Genomic DNA, 16937 nt, shown 5'->3' on the forward strand with positions numbered 1-16937 from the left:
AGGACAACAAAATCAACTTAAAAGGTTTGTTTTCTGGAGAAAACGCAATGTGTGAGATTGCTGCCAGCAGCTGCTATTCAATGTATAGACATTTATATAAGTTGTATTGACAAAAAAATTTGTTGTGACCAGATTAAACTTTTGATATTCATTACTCATCCGTAGGCAATTCCTGTTCTTTTAAAAAAGCCAAAATGTTTGCGCCCTCTGTTGGACAATGCTTCCCAAATTTTTACATAGTTCAAAAGCAGCCATGATCTTCAGAGAATACCAAAATTATATATATATATATATTATATATAAAATATAGTAGTATTATATATTATATTATATATATATATATATATATATTACAGCTTTATAAAAAGATGAATTGTAATTTTTTTTAGGCTAAAACACTCTATGTTCAAGATTCCCCACAGTGAATACATCAAAAGTCAACAATTCTTAAATGATACGTTTAAAAAAAAAAAAAAAGTCTCTACGGTCCTGAACACCTTGAACATGCTCTCCAGCCTCCACCTCCTGCTCATATACACACAATGTACACTAATAAATGCACAGAAAAGTCCCACGTTTTATCTCAGTGCCAGCATTTCCCACATTTAATCCTACCTGTATTTGATGCAGAGGAGGGAGCAGATGTTTGTCATTCTTTAAGAGAGATGGAAAAAAAATAAAATGCAGTGCATTTAAAAGATATAGAAATAGAGAAGAACAGAGAGAGGGAGAGAGAGAGGGAAAGAGAGAAAGAGAGAGAAAGAAAGACAGAGGGAATGGTGAAAAACAAAAAGGGAGGAGAGCTCCCCCCTGGATTGCGTCACAGCCTCCAAATCTAATGGCTCCCTGTGGGTGCAGATGTGGTGTGGCTAACTAACCAGCATAGTTGACACCCCCTCCCTGATTCTCTCCTGTGGCCTCAGAAGAATAGTTTGCTTTGGGGGAATGGAAACTGGGATGAAATAGGCTTTCTGAATGGATGTCACTGGAGAGAGGCATCCTATTTAACACAGGCATCAGCAGTACTGAGTCACTAACACGAAATGAGATTTTTTTTCTCAGTTGAACATCTGTGAGTTTCTCAACAAAAGCCTCAGGCCTCAGAAACTTCCAGATGTGTACTGTAATGCCAGCAATTAATTTCAGTGTAGACTGACTCATAACCTGAGATCAACAGCAAACATGAACGAGCTAAAAATAAGACAAGCGTATCAAACTTTAAAAGATGGTCCATTGATCACGTATTTTTAAATAAACACTTATACAGCAAATGGATTGTGATATTAGGTTGTTAATGACCAAAACATCTGTGAGCAGAGAATCTCACTGGCTTTAATAGCTGCACTGACACCAAGAGAGACTACGCAGAGCATGAAGAGTAAAGAGAGTGTGAACGGGTTGATTTCATCTTCCATCATGGTCTTTTCCCCAGGGAAGCAGCCATTGTCTGCAAACTGTCAGATTTGTCACAACAACAGCTGTGATGGCCATTTCTAATCTCAAACCTGCCTCTGCACTTCTACTCAAATACCAAAACTCAGTAATTCAGCCACCTCCTGAATTAGTTACAGTCGTCTTGTTTTGAAATGTCTGTTTTTTGAACACCTCTATGGAGCTGATAACTAGGCTGTTATTTATACTGCACTATTATATTAACCGACACCATAAAATGCCACAGTAGAGTGTTGTTGGCTCAAAAACATTTGCTGTAGTGATCTCACACTTAAAAAAGGCAAATGTATTTAACACATTATTAATACATTTCAGACTGTAAATAAATAAAATGTTATCTAATTACAAGCAGACCCTTTGCAGACAGCAAATATGCATGGGACCAGCTGAGGAAATGGTCCATAGAGCTATTTGTAACTAATTAACCATCCCACATGTGCCTGTGGCCTGGCCTGTGTAATTACTAGGGCTCCAATAGTGTAGCTGGAAATTAGCCCAGCAGATGAAGACACAGCTGGGACCCCTGCTGGCACTGCAGGGCCTTCAGGTCTCCTGACCCTCACCCAGCTGGGTGATGGGCCTGATGTACGATGTGCAGGCAGTCTTACTACCAGGCTGTTTAAGATTAATGTGCATACATACATACATACATACATACATATGCATAAAACACAGCCAAGCTAGTCTGGTCTGAATGTGGAGCAGACTGACCGGAAAATCTGGAAATGCATGCGGGCGTGTCACTTAAACCAAAATGAGTGAAAAACATGTAAGGATGGGGTCAGTGTGGGTGGAGGGTTGGGTAGTTTTTCACACCTCTGAGAGAGGTATGAGTGGTACTTGTATCAAGATGAGGCATTTGCAGTACAATGCTACTCACCTCCAGTAGACCATCACAATCAGCAGCATTATGAGGCAGAGCAGGGTGAGAGCAGACACCACCACTAAGGGAACGATCCACACCATCCTCCCCATCCCTGGGTGAGGGGATCGGGTCACGTTGGACAAGATGGTCCTCTCTGAAACATAAAGCATGTTCATAAATATATTGTATAACTCATTTTCTAACTTGAAAGTGCCTATGTGTAGGATTTCTATGAAATGTATAGCATGTTTCAAAGTATTCTGAAGGCATTTTTTTGATAAACTTTGACAATCTTGGTGAAAATTAGTAGTCCATATGTTGCTTTGAGCCCTTTATTCTTTGTCTCCGGGTCAGATCCACCAGGGGAGGGCAGGGGTGTATTAGTATACAGTACAGTACAGTGCTTTTTTTGATGCTATCACTGGGGGTTGCAGAAGTCAGAAATGTTCAAATTCTGCAGATACTGTAGGGGATTTAACCTTCACCATTATATATCTAATGTCAAAACTTTCTCCACATGTACTCTCATGCTCACAAAAGGGTTTCACAAGTGACTAAATTCAGGGGGTTACTGTGAAGAGTTTTAACTAAGTTCAAAAGTTAAAGCCCTGACAGACCAGAGCCCAAACTAGTCCAACCTGAGCCCTGACTACAACATTTAGCTCATTTACAAGAAACCTATACGACATAATAAACCTATAGGTATAAATTTACCATGAGACACATATAACTCAAGACCGATCATAATAAAATCTAATGACAATGAAAAGAAAAAGGCTAAAAAAAGGCTAAAAAATAAAATTAAATACAAATCTGGCAAAAAATCTTCAAACACACTGTCTCTTGAAACAAGCTCAAAAGAATTCCTCGAGGCAGAACCCCTGCGGCAGACGGCTTTACTTCTGTCTTCAGGCCTCTGTGCTATAGTGACAAAAGCCTGGAGCTTTTTCTTTGACTGGGATGGTAACCAGTTTAGTTACTGTCTTAAATGAAATTATTTGTTATGCTAAATTGGGCTCTATAACTATTGGTAGTGTTTCCAGAACTCTGCTTTGGGGAGAAGCCTTGTCTTGTTTGATAGCTGACAACAAGAGAAAAAGCCCTACTGAGAATTTAAATGGGATGTCACTGTTTGGGAAGAATGTTAAAACTGACAGGCAAAAAAAACCCAAAACAATACTTTGTCATATCTGTGTGGGAGAGAGAGTTCTGCTCACCAGTTTGGACCGAGAAAGGCCAGAGACTACTGATCTTTGGAGACAGTGTGGAGCTCTCGGGAATCTGTGTCTCATTACGAGTGGAGACTGCGTTTACATCTGTGGGCTTCTTCTCTACGTTGACCAACTGGTCATCGCCAGTGCTTGCAGGTACTGTGGTGCCTTTGACTGTAGGCTTTCTTTCTCCTTTCACTTTGGCTGTGGATGCGGGGGTGGGGATTAAAGGCTCTTTGGCCACAGTGTTGTTCCCTTGCTTTTCCTCATTATCAGGTGCAGTCTTGTTCTTTGTCTTCTTGTCATCCTGTCCCTCTTCCTGCTCTCCTTCTCTCTCCCCCTCCTTTTCCTCTTCCTCGCCCTCACTCTCAGCCTGTTTCTCCTCAGACTGGGTGTCTGCGTCGGCGCCCTGGGGCGCTGCCTGCTCAGTGCTGGACTTTGCAGGCGAAGCGGATGGACGGGTGGGGTTCTGCGTGGCTTGGGGCCCCTGTGTGGGCCAAACAGAACTTGGCAAAGAAGAGATGACCCCTCCGCCTACGCCCAAGCCTGCTAGCAAGGTGCTCGTCACCACTGACGCCACTGTGGCTTGGCTGCCACTGGAGGAGGGGCCCATGCCGGTTGCCATGGAGACAATGGAGAAGTGGATGCCAGAGGACGTCCAAGTGGAGGAACCAGAGCTGATGGGAGCCATGTCCGCGGAAGACGCTGGAGAAATTGTGGGCTAAGAGAGACAAGCAGAGAAAACATGATTATCCAACATGAATGTAACAGATACAAAAAGAAAGACTAAAAAAGAAGCACTGCCATCCTCTGGTCAACTCACCATCCCCGTCTTCACAATGCGAGACCCTTCAAATATCCTTGTTGTATTTGCTGTAAAACAAAAATCAATTTTATACGTCTGACATGCAAGATTAGTTTTTTTTTTAAATGCACAATGACTCATTGACTGGAGGGTGATCAGATACCTCTGAACAGCAGCGTTTGACTGAAATCACTGCGCAGGTCATGCTGACACACAGCTTGCACTCTGAACAGGTACAGGGCGTCAGGCGACACATTGGTGATGACTGCTTTCTGCAAGAGAAAAGATGCACATACGTACACACTTCAGACCACTTGCATATGGTACATGATGTCTTGGATGCTGTTCATTCAAAATGGCTAAAATAAAAATATATTACGCTAAACCACTGTTCTGTCAACACTGTATGACCCACACGTTCAATGATGTTTAAAACCTTCACTCCTGTCTAATTTAATTGTGTAGTGAAGTTTGCAGAGGGTATTACTTATATTAAAAATTGCCCTCAGAACGGGTGGCTGATTGCCTCTGGTATTGGAGAGGTAGTATTTCTCGGAAATAATTCAGATAACAGGTGTCCAGAGATAGAAACTGAAAATTGAAATGGAAATGAAGTAGACAAAATAAGAAAAACCGACAGCAGAAAAAGAAGTGGAGAAAATACTGTCAGTGAAGTGCCTGATGGACTATTAATGGAGTGTAACTACATAGAGCACCTTGTGGACACATTTCATCATTCTTTTCTGTCAGCCATTTGCAATACATGTGCAATAACAACATAAACTTAGAAAGCTCTTAACAGAATATCACATCAAAACAACAACAACAAAATAAATTCATATTAATCTATTGTTTGAGAAAACAGTCTAATCATTGTTACAGACAGCAAGTAGCCTCACAAACAAGTCTTAACAGTCAACATATGGGTCGTTCAACTTGCAAGACGACAAAGTTCAAATACAGGTTTTAAGAAATCATTCTGCGTCCTATTTGATGCCTAAGCTTCTCAAGCAGGTTTTACCACAGTATAGGGGATAACAGAATGCTCGACCCTCTTGTGTCTCGTGTCAAGACCACAGAAAATTAAGACTAGCCTGCAGAGCTACGACGGCTCTGCCAGAGAACCTCAGGGAGCAGTATGGCTGATAGGGAGTTAAAAGGTCAGTAAATGTAGCTGTGGGACGCTGAAAGTAACAAGTAACCAGCACAGGGAGACTGAAATTGCAACGTGATGGTTTCTATGTTTAATATCAGAGAGACGTGTTCTGAAAGGTTTCTGAACAAGCTGCAAGAGAGATGTGGAGTTAAATGAGCTACAATAATCTAAAGGAGAGGAAATCAATGTTAATTTATCTTTACTGCAGGACGCCTGATGGCACATTTATTTACACCTGCTTCTCCATAGCCTCTAAGCTTCTTTGTAAGAAATGTTTTTTCCACATAATACTTCAATTTCTTTCAAATATTTTTCATTTTAAAAGTTGAAATGCTAAACACAAGATGGATTCAAGTTTGATCTCAAAATTTGGGCCACAATTTGCTTCTAAACTACTTGTAGAAAATAATATTGTAGAATGTGAACAGGCGAATGTCAAAACATATTCTTTAATGTACAGATATAAACATCCAAGTGAAATAAAATACATTATTGGGTTATGGGTGTCATTAGTTAGTTTCTAAGCATTAAAAAGGAACCCCACCCCCTCTGTGCAGTTGCTCCAATCAACCAGTAGAAGTCACTAGTGCACCAACAGTACATGATCCCTCACCAGCTTCCCACGCATGACAATGCCAACTGCGTTCACTAGAATGCGGTTCTACCACCAGGGAACTGATCCCAGGTCTCTGAACTAGGGGGGTGAATGTTTTGCCCCTGAACTGTTTATATCTAAAGAGGCAGTCATGCAGACTGTCAAGACAGCTGGGGGTCAGTGGGCTTTAAAGAGATGCACAGCTGGGTGCTGAATTCCCACAACTGGAAGGATATGTGACTGGGAAGAAGGATATATAGTGTGAAAAAGAACAGCCCTGTAGGTGTAATTTCCTGCAGGGGGAGGATATATTTCTATAGAGACAGTGAATGCTCTGTTGGAGAGACACAGTAAGAACTGAAGTGGCAACTCGATGCTTAAGGCACACCAGCAGAACTGTATGATCACTGGTGTCAAAAACTTCACTGAGATATAAAAGGTATACTGTGCATCGGTTACTAAAAGACTTGTGTTCAAAGAGCTGCCTCCACTACCTGAAAACGGACTGGATTTTTGTATATGTCTTCTATATTACCATTTTCTGAATTACATTTTGCTATAAGTAACTTTATCTTTGAGCCTATAATATACTGACCTGCATCACAGACTGAAGTAAATAAACAAAAAAGGCCACAGGTGCATTTGTCAAAGTGCGTTGCCTATATATCAGTTAGACTTGTGTGACAGTCCTACGTGTCTATTCTTAGACAGGTGAGTGACAGAGGAGTGTCTGGGCCCTCATATCAACCAACAGCCACATGCAGAGTTCATCACAACCTGTCACCTCTTATACACACTGTCACTGATCCTGCCAGATAGATTTGAGGCTCGTCAAACCAATCAGAGTTGTTTAAACCACCATCTTGAAAAATACAAATAATATTGTAGAGAAGTGCGTTTGTCTGATATGAGTAGTTGTTGGCAGCAGTTGATAATAATACTCACCATGCTCTGGTCCCCAGTCTTGGTGAAGGTCTTTTCATCAGCAACATCTCGTTTCACCCAACTATAGGAGACCATGTAACTGGTGATGGGTGGGTGGTAGACGGTCAGGGGGCGTTCCCAGCTCACCATCAATGCTGTCTGGTTCAGCGGCTGGATCTTCATGCTCACTGGGGCACTGCTGCACACTGAAGGACCAGAAAGAAGCGCTGAGTGACATAAAGAAGCAGCATGAAAGGAAAAAATGACTACTAAGAAAAATAAAAAAAAATACAGTATCACTTTTGAATCTTCTGAATGCAGTTGGGTGAAAACGAAAGGCTGTGGTTGGGAGGACCGATTGACCACACGTATTTGTGTCCGATGATGTGTGTGGGCAGAATGCAGGTTGCCTTTTAACAAGCCTATTATTACTGTCTGCTGCTGACTTGACTCAAAGCCATTTCCACTCGAGAGACCTCTAAAGGTGCAAGATAATACAGTAACTCAATAACAAAAACACTCGGGGAGGCTTAACTGGGGTTAGGCACAAATTCAGGTGTCATTGTAGATTGTCACTCTAAACACTTGTGTCTTTTTCACGCCACACCACTTCCAGAGAGGGAGAATACCTAACAGCTTGGTCTAGTGCAAAACATGCGGTACAGATAATAAGGCAACTTCCTGTCCATACCTAATTTGCAAGTTCCTATCTGTGCAACATTAAACAGGATGCATGAAGAGGATGAAAGAAAACCTGTGCGTCAGCCTCAAGGTGGCAGTGTAGGCTGCAGTATGGATATTTACACAGGGATCTGTCAGTATGAGTAAAGGACAATCTGGACATGCTTCTCAACACATCAGGGCAACAGCAATCAGGAACCAGTGTCAACTGATTATGTGCACACAGGGTTTCTGTCAAATTGAAATTGTCACCACAGTTCTCTCCATTTACACAGTGAAGCTATGGTGCAAATTATGTACCATGATATGTGAAAGGTAGACAGGGTGGAAGGAAATCAGTCAGAGGGGCACGGGGGAAAAAAAACAGTAGCAAAAATATCTAGAGGTGTTGATGAGGTGTGACAGGTGTGAAATGTATTATAACCCGTTGGATGTCCGTTGTCAACTTCAGTAGCTCAACAACAGTCATTTAACAAGCGCTAAAGACATCATCTTAGTTTTACTGCCAGATTACTGTCATGACAGTCATCACCTTTTCTCCATCAACACTGGTGCACTAGCATTTGTATTTGTATTTTCTCTGTATTAATTAAAAACCTTTATTGGTCTGAGGCACTTGTTCATTTAATGAAAACATTTTTAATATAATGGCAGATAAGCAGCTAAATCAATTCGTGCTCCTTTAAATATGTTCAAAATGTGTATGCAAATGGTATTTTGTCTTCATCTCAGGTTCAACTAAAAGAGACACACTGAGATACAGTAAGAACTAAACAGTGAATAGTACCTAATGTTTCATCACTGGCAGAATTACCTAACATGCTAGTGATTCTAGAAAATCCTATTATTTGTCTGTGAATACAAACACTGTAACCTCTCAAAATAAGCCTCGTAGTAGTTTCACCCCAGTCTGCAACACCACTCAGAGCAGAGCATAAATCTTTCTCCTGGCAGCTTCTACCATAAAGGGGATGTATTGACTGTTGTCAACAAACAGCAGTTCCATTGCTTCTCTTCTCTCAATGCTGTACAATACGTTTTGAAGGGGCTGTGCGCAGACATTGGAATGATGGCAAAAACAACAATTTAATTGAAAACACAAACACTAAAACATAAATAATTCCAGTTATGCATGTCATCTGTGCTAAATACCTACACAAAACTACCGTACTTATTTGTGATAATGTGTGACCCCTCTTACAGTTACCACCACAGTTTTAACAAGTTAACAACATAACAATATTACACTACGTTAATAATGCTGCAACAATTAATCGATTAGTCAACTGAGAGAAAAATCATTGGCAAGAAGTTAGATAACGGAGTCATTTTTCAAGCAAAAATGCCAAACATTTGTTGGTTTCAGGTTCTGCAACATGAGGATTTTCTGCTTTTCTCTGTATAAAAATTGTACATTCAACAGATAAAAGTCAGTTGCAGCCATATGGGCAATATCACCATTAATTCTAAACAGAGGGACACTAAATCTGGTCTCCACTTGCATGCACAGGGTGAAAAAGGCTTGTTGTTACACATGCAGATATACAGTATTAGAGTAAACACAAAGGATAAAATAAATGCTGCCATATACTGTATATCTTAGCATTATTCCTGGACAAATATTGAATTTGCACCACACAAACAAATCTGCAACCTGTGTCTTTTAAACCAGAAAAAGGTTAGCTATGCATCTCTAATGGCCAAACAACTTTCATGGCTATAAAAGCCACTGATAGAATATTCAGTCATGGTGTGGCCCTGGCTCTCACAGCATTTACAAGCAAAGCCATAATTTACGTTGCGAAGATAAAATATCGCCCCTTACACAACCTTGACAGATGTCACCACTGAAGATAAGACTGACAATCCCAGCACCTCCCATTAAGCATGGATTCTTACATTTTAACAGAGTGAAATAGAAATGCGAGAGAGACACAAAGAGAAAACGAGCCAGAGGGAGGGGGTAGCGGGGGCAAAAAAAATAAAAAATAAAATGGAGAGTCACTAGTCCACATTCATTCTGCCTACTGAAATGCCACAAAAGCAATTTCACAACTTAATTTGTATGGGTCTATTTTAGCTGTGCCACATATTAATGATGATTGCTGATCGGCCTTGTTAGAGTGCTCCAACTTCATCCCAAGCATTCCCAATCAATTCTCCCCGCCAGACACCAACAACACCACTTTAAGGCGCAGCAGCCTTTCTCATTAGTCTCCATAGATCCTGTACTGTTCTGTTAAAGCAAGCGGTGTAAGATGCACACATAAAAGAGAAAGACAAACAAAAATACTCTAATCAATGCCTGCATGAGGTCTGTGCTTTGTATTAATATGTTCTTTGATATTAGAATGAGTTGTAACAATGAGAGAATGACGTGCGTTATACAAGCTTTATCCAAAAATCTCCTGAAATTTGAATAATTACCTATTATTCAAATTGTGCTGTGTGAGTAATTTTATCCTACTAAAAAGAAAGGAAGGAAAAAAAGAATTACCTTCTATGGTCCTATTATATTTACTGATCCACTAATTCAAGCTGGGTTTTATGAATATGTCTCCATGCAGAGCAGCTAGACGAGCTTTTTGAATTTGGTCCCGAAATACCATCAACAATCTCATTAATCATTTTCACTGCAGTTCCAATATTGTTTAGCCTAAAGAAAAACTGAGTCTTTGTCAAAAACCCAAACTGAACCCAACTGACCATTCGCTAAACCCCTTCCCCCAAACAGTGATTGTCAATCATCTCTCAGCAAGGCCTGTCAAGTTTGGTTTCCTCCACATGCCACAAGTGTATATGGCATTTAGAGTTTAAAAGGGTGATTTCCTTTTTCAGCTTCATTAGCTTATAACCTATAGGGGCCACTTAGTGTTACTTCAAAAGGCCAAGAGTTTGCATATCCTTTTTTCCTTAGCATTCTTACAACACTAGTACTTACTAGCCCTATACTGTAATTGCAGGACAAGGCTGTTTCATTATTTCCAAGTCTTACACTGCACATGGGTCAAATAGACAACTAGCAATTTTTTGCCTCGGACATGCGGCTTCAGCCTCAGTCTTCATATCATATTATAGATGTAAGCATCAAGTGCATACTAAAAGTACTTCTTGTTTCAAAAGAAGACAGCTGGAAACATTAAAAAGTTAGGTGGAAATGCATTTTTAACAGACAGACTCATCGTTAGCTTAATTAGTTAACTTGCTACAGCTGACAAAATCTGCCAGCCACAGCTGTCATTTCAACTGGAAGAATCAGAGGTGGAAGGCTAGAAAATGGTAAGCCTGCTTTTGTCTGCCTTTGTCTGAAAACATGAACCCACTGTTTAAAAAAATTACTAGGAATTTCCAATGGTAAATCTGTTATCATTGTAAACAGCCCTAAGCGAGAACAGAAGCTTGACAGGCAGTGTGACAGTAACTAAGGGTTCGGAGCTTAGTGAACGGTCAATTCGAACAAATGATCAAGGTTGCAAACCAGCAGAATTGCAGAAAATAATCAGGTAGATATGGTGTCACAGCACTGGGTAAGATTTTGGGTAGCTTTTGGACAGGATGTGATCTGATGTAACCTTGGCCTGCACACAGTGTGCGTTATGTAATACTAATCCACACTTAATAATAATAGTGATACCAATAACCATGCCCTTAGTTTACAGCAGGCTCTGACTACTCCTGAGTTATTTAGGGAGCAATTCACAAGTACAGAACTAATAAAATAGTGAGTAATGATGTAATTACAGATCCTTGGGTTAAACCAGTAGCACTATAGTGCCAACGACAGGGAGAATGTGATACAATACAGACAACAAAGCTTACCTCTTGAAGCCTCAGTGCTATGAGGGCTTCCCACAGATTCAGTCAAATCTTTCTGCCATGCGTCTTTTATAGCAGACTTAAACACTTTTCTATTTTCTAGGTCCTGCAGGGGCCGGAAGTTGTTCCTCAGGTAGTCAACAGACTTGACATGGTCCTGTTGCTCTGTTGTAAAGATGGAGTAAAAGGCCTCGAGCTAGATGGAAAGAAACAGAGAAAAGCCATTTAAGTGTGTGTGCTGAATATAATATATCATGCAGGACTGCATTTGTAGCCACTTGCCAGCAGCTGACTGTTCATAAACGGAGCACAGCATTTGCAAGAAACATTCACACCACAGGCACAAGCAGGCACGGACCTCAATCATCATCCTGGCTACCTACCGGGCTGTAACTTCTCAATGGGGCAAATTTGTGGCCATTGATTGCCATGAATGATCTCCTGCCGCGTGCTGTAATGACTACACATTACAGATACTGTGAAATCAATGTGTCCTATGCGTGCTTAGAGAAATGAATTACAGGTTCATAAAAGACGATCTGTGAGCGTCACAAACATTGCAGCCGTGGTCAATATTCTTGCAGCAAAAGTCATTTCTGAACAAAAGATTTGTACTCCTGAAAGTTGATAAAAAATTCCACAGAAATTTCTACAGCACAGAACGCTCTAGAGGATATGCAGCTGGGTAACCTAAGAATTGTATGTATAAAAGATGCAGCAAAGGACTGTGTGGGATCAGCAAAAAGCACGGGGCATGATTTGGCATATATTATCTCAAAATCACAAACGGCAAGAAACAGTTGGAGATGAGCTGTTGTAAAGCACATAGGTGAGTACCGTAAAATGAAAAATTTTCATTAAACATATAATAAACTTTTATTGCAATAATTTAGATCAATGAACATTTTAATTAATGAACATTTCTGCACTTGAACAACTTTAATAGATTGATAACCAGCCTCCATGTGCAGCAGTGTTCTATTTAAGACCCTATGGCCACCGTCTAAGACAAACAGCATGATATATGTATAAGAGCCATCTCACACAGTCATTCAAATGCCACTAACTGGCTTCCCCTCCCTGCTTAATCATCCACTATATTGCCTGTTATGGTTTCATATGCAGAGGAGTTGGGGAGGAACGAGGGAAAAGGGAAGATAGGGGAGAGGTAGATGAGGGGAAAAATTGCTTGTGCGTCGAAACTGTTGGACAGCAAGTGATCCACTGACTGTGTGCAAATGGGATCTGACTGTGCGTGGAGAATATAGCTGTCTGTCTGTGTGTGTGTGTGTGTGTGTGTGTGTGGACTTAACGCACCTGTGAGTGGGACAGATACACAGGTCTGGAGAAGATGATCCACTCCACGACCTTACTGCAGGGTGGCGTGGTCAGAGAGCCGGTGTATCGGTAATAACTGTCCACTGACGATGGCAGCAGATCCCTCAGGATGAATGACCTGAGGTTGGTCTCCTTTTCTGGATAAGCAAGGGATAAACACTTGTCAATACACAGAAATGAAAAGCAGGAGTGCTTAATTTAGACGAAAAAAATATCAGGGGTCCAACGGTAAGTGTATTCGTGCCGAACCGTTTAGTACAAGAAGATTGGGTTCAGTATGCGACTTTGCAGGTTCTGCGCGGCTTGTGGCTCAAACAATTAGCTCGTCAAAATAATCTATTTATGTGTACTACTTGCATTGAACAGAAATTCTACAGCTCACGTTTTACCTAGATAGTTTTGGCAGTGCATTAGCTGATGTCTATCATCTGTGGCATGCCACTCAGCTTAGCCCAGTTAGCCACACTGGTGCAGTGTTGCTGCTCCACAAGCATATATATATATATATATATGTGTGTGGAAACCCTTCAGATCATTTATGACAGCATCACCTGAATGTGTCAATGAGCAGAAAGGATAAAAACAGACTGGAAAGCAAATCCTTCTCCCCACAGCTTTCAAGCAGCCACTCACTGCAGATATACCGTTCTAAAACAAAGACAAATGTTATAGGAGTGTTTATCACTGTTGATATGTGACCATATCGAGTCAAAAGGATAAAAGGAAGCCACGCTACAATGTGCCTTTATGTGTGTATTTTAATCAGTCGGTTGTGCCTGCTGCCTTGCATAAATAAGCATAAGCTGCAGTTGTTCAGGAATTATCATCAGGTCAAATGCTTAGAGAGCAGCATTACTGACATTTGAATTATTCATTTTTTCTTTCTGACAATATGCCATTATAACCAAAGAGCCACTGTTCAACGTTTACATTTTTCAAAATGAGTGACAAAAATGTTATTTTCTACATTTTAGTTTTTTCCTACTGCTGTACCAAAAAAATACTGATCCGTGATCCCGAAACCTAGCCCACCGAACCGTGAGTTTTGTGTACCGTTACACCCCCCAAAAATATCATATCTTTCACTCTTCAACGCTTTGCTGAAAACCATGCATATCTTGAGTTACATTTAAACCTACATTTACAAGGTTGTTTCATTTCACTCTCCCTATGGCAGTTTTACTGCTTCCCTGAAACCTCCACTAGTGGAATGATGGTGACAGCAGTTAAAAGCCTCAGCACTTGTTATCACTCTGGCCAGATCTCTGTTCTTAGATGGGCAGAGAGAGGACCAAAGGAGAGTAGTCAGATAAAATGGCCTTCTCCGACAGGTGCTCTGTGGCTAGGTGATAGCCTGCTCTGCTCCGTGTAACAACTGTGGCATGGGGCCACAGGGATTAAGACAGATCCAAATGATTTCCAGATCTATTCTATCCTCTGTGATCAGAACCAGGCAACGCCATGGGAAAAAAATGCTTGTGTGCTATGCAAGTGAGATTATTATTTTTTTTCCCCCCACGAATTACCAGAGACCCAAATAGAGCTGAATTTATGTCAAATCCAATCTCTCACAGCTCATGACCTTATCTAAAAAAACAAAACATAAACAAAACAAACAGAGGTTCATGGTGATAGGACTGATAGGAACTGAGGCACTGGAAGCCTCGCCCCAATGCTTCATCTGTACTCAGAGTCAAATTCAGTATTCACAGCCTTTCTTCTCTCCGTCTTCAGACAGTGTACGTGCCCTATCGCTCATGGGCCACCGAGATGCTGATGGATGAATGACTGTGGGATAACGAGCTAGTGGAAAACCAACCACCCTAACGGGGGAGGAGGCGAGAGGCATTTAGCAGCCAGCAGGAAGAGAGTCCAAAAACCACCACACCCACACAGATCTCTCTTTCAGCTGGGAGATGAGAGATACTGTGGTGTTTGCACAAACATCTGTGTAGTTACAGAGTTCAACCACTTTTGGAGACTGATGGAGATTCAGAAAGTAATATAGTATAACTAATGTTTTTTGGCAACATGCCTTTATCAAGGTTATGTAACAAAAGAAAAGTGGAATGTAAATACCTCCCAGCTGAAAACAGAACAATAAGAAAAATGTTCTTTATGTACCTTTTTCACTGCAGCCATTTTGACATGAAAGAGGGTAAACACAGGTGTTACGAATGACACTAATTAAGGCTCTGTTCCATTTAAGGTAGCAGAGCCTTTCCAATGAGCCAATATTTACAATAGCAGCACCCTGTTTGACCTGAATGGAACAGAACCTTAATTAGTATCATTCGTAATGGGTTTACTCTATTTCATGTCAAAATAGCTTCTGTGGAAAAGGTTTATTGCAACTACTACAATTAAATTTGAACTGTAAAAATCACTGAACAAAGTGACCCATTTTACTGATTTCATGGCCAATTCACAGGTTTAAGACTCTCTAGTGGTCTCTAAGTGAGCCTTTTCCCCATCTTTTGCTGCTCATTCAGAAAGTTGCAAAATATTTTCTCTCCCACCAGAAAAAAGAAAATCCCCAAAATAAAAAGTCACAGTCTCAACAGCGCACACTGCACAACATCAAACATCCATCTACAGAAAGTACAGGGAGTGAAATTAAAATGAGATAATTAGATATGATTCAGTGAAGCCCAGCACGGTACAGAGGAATTACACCATGCTTCTATACATCCATTTACATTTCCTTGCCGGTGTACGCTTATGCTCATATAATGTCAGCGGCAGGTTGTAAAACAAGTCATACGTGCGTGTAAACAGAGCTGCTACGTCCCCAGATGCGGTAAAGAATTACACAGTCATGCTAAAACATTTGTTTATGGTCTGCATACAATAAGTCACGGTTGCAGTAAAGTCAGCACTGCAGCATTCATTTAAGGCGGTATGCTATGAAGGATTGTGCCATGGAATACACCACAAGACATTAACAGTGTAAATGTATAAAACAGTGTTGTCTAATTGAGGCTCAGATGTAATTAATAGTTCTTTCTCTGTGAGTGAAGCTCCTTGGGGGTCTCCTCCTGCGGAGTTACACTAGCAAGGGAGAGGCGGTATCTTGCAAATTTTGCCGCCTTTTGAAGTTAAACTCTACTCATAGCTTGTGTTTAGACTAATTTGGGATTTTAAAAAAACGGAGCCCTATGCTTAAGCAGCTGATAGCAAGAGAATCAATCTTTGTTTTATGGAGGTAGAAAGGAGCACGATGTCTGCAATGTTACAACAAATGTACCTCTAAGATCAACCAAAACATGAACAGCAGTGATGACGATGACGATGATGAGATTTTGCAGAGGATGATTGCTTTCTGAATATCCCAGATGAACTTATTTCCCACAGTATTGTTTCATGTGGAGGAGATTTTGTACAAAGAACTCACCACACACATAATATAAGATTGTTAAATATGAAAGGGTGGGGGATGGGGGTTGCTTTCCCATTACTTACCATGATGCACTACGCCTTTCAATCCCTGGATGATGGCGTCCACAGCAGGATTGTCTTTTTGGCCCAGCTGCAGGAAATGTCCAGAGACAACAGATTACAAAAGGGATTACAAAACTATAATAATAATCTCATGTAATGACTAAAGACGATCAATATGAACAAAATACAGGGGGTAGACAAAAAAAGGGCAACATCTCTACAATACAATATAATCCAGCAGCATCTAATGCCATCTGTAACTACAGTAAAGTTTGTGATGTTAAATTTTTGTTGAGTTTTCTTAAGTGATAGACTTGATTCAGTCCTCTGGTCCTTTTTGAGGCCGTTTCTGGTGTACCAGATGACTATATTGTAATGCGTATTTTTATACAAATAAATTATACAAACTCATTGACATTAAATATCTCTATGAGCAGTATTTAATGCTTCTTGTTTTACATTCAAGTTATTACAATTTACACAAAATCAACTTGAGATGTAGTTTGATACTTTGTAGATTCGGTACAAATACATCGCTATAAATAAACATTGAACACATCTGATCATTTTCAGAGCTTTGTATCCTTCTGTAGTTGATGGTATCCAGTAAATCTGTGAGGCCATTTAGCCGTTAGCTATACTGTCTCAAGAGG

The 16937-nt window shown here is 40.5% G+C and overlaps 1 protein-coding gene across 2 annotated transcripts in view; it reads right to left on the reverse strand.

The window, feature by feature from the left end:
* Positions 1–16937, reverse strand: part of ca16b (carbonic anhydrase XVI b) — a 96036-nt gene that overhangs the window by 12240 nt on the left and 66859 nt on the right. Inside the window, exons 6-14 of one of the 2 annotated variants that reach the window (XM_035661934.1) lie at positions 16306–16372; positions 12823–12980; positions 11509–11701; positions 7030–7214; positions 4497–4605; positions 4352–4401; positions 3535–4249; positions 2333–2471; positions 616–654 (exon numbers count right to left, since the gene is read on the reverse strand). In XM_035661934.1, coding sequence (XP_035517827.1) covers positions 616–654; positions 2333–2471; positions 3535–4249; positions 4352–4401; positions 4497–4605; positions 7030–7214; positions 11509–11701; positions 12823–12980; positions 16306–16372 — 1655 coding nt within the window. The remainder of the gene's footprint in view (positions 1–615; positions 655–2332; positions 2472–3534; positions 4250–4351; positions 4402–4496; positions 4606–7029; positions 7215–11508; positions 11702–12822; positions 12981–16305; positions 16373–16937) is intronic. The other variant, XM_035661933.1, reaches the window with a different exon arrangement.

Source organism: Morone saxatilis, unplaced genomic scaffold, assembly GCF_004916995.1.
Source record: "Morone saxatilis isolate NCDOM2014 unplaced genomic scaffold, NCSU_SB_2.0 Contig18, whole genome shotgun sequence".
Taxonomy (NCBI): Eukaryota; Metazoa; Chordata; class Actinopteri; family Moronidae; genus Morone; species Morone saxatilis.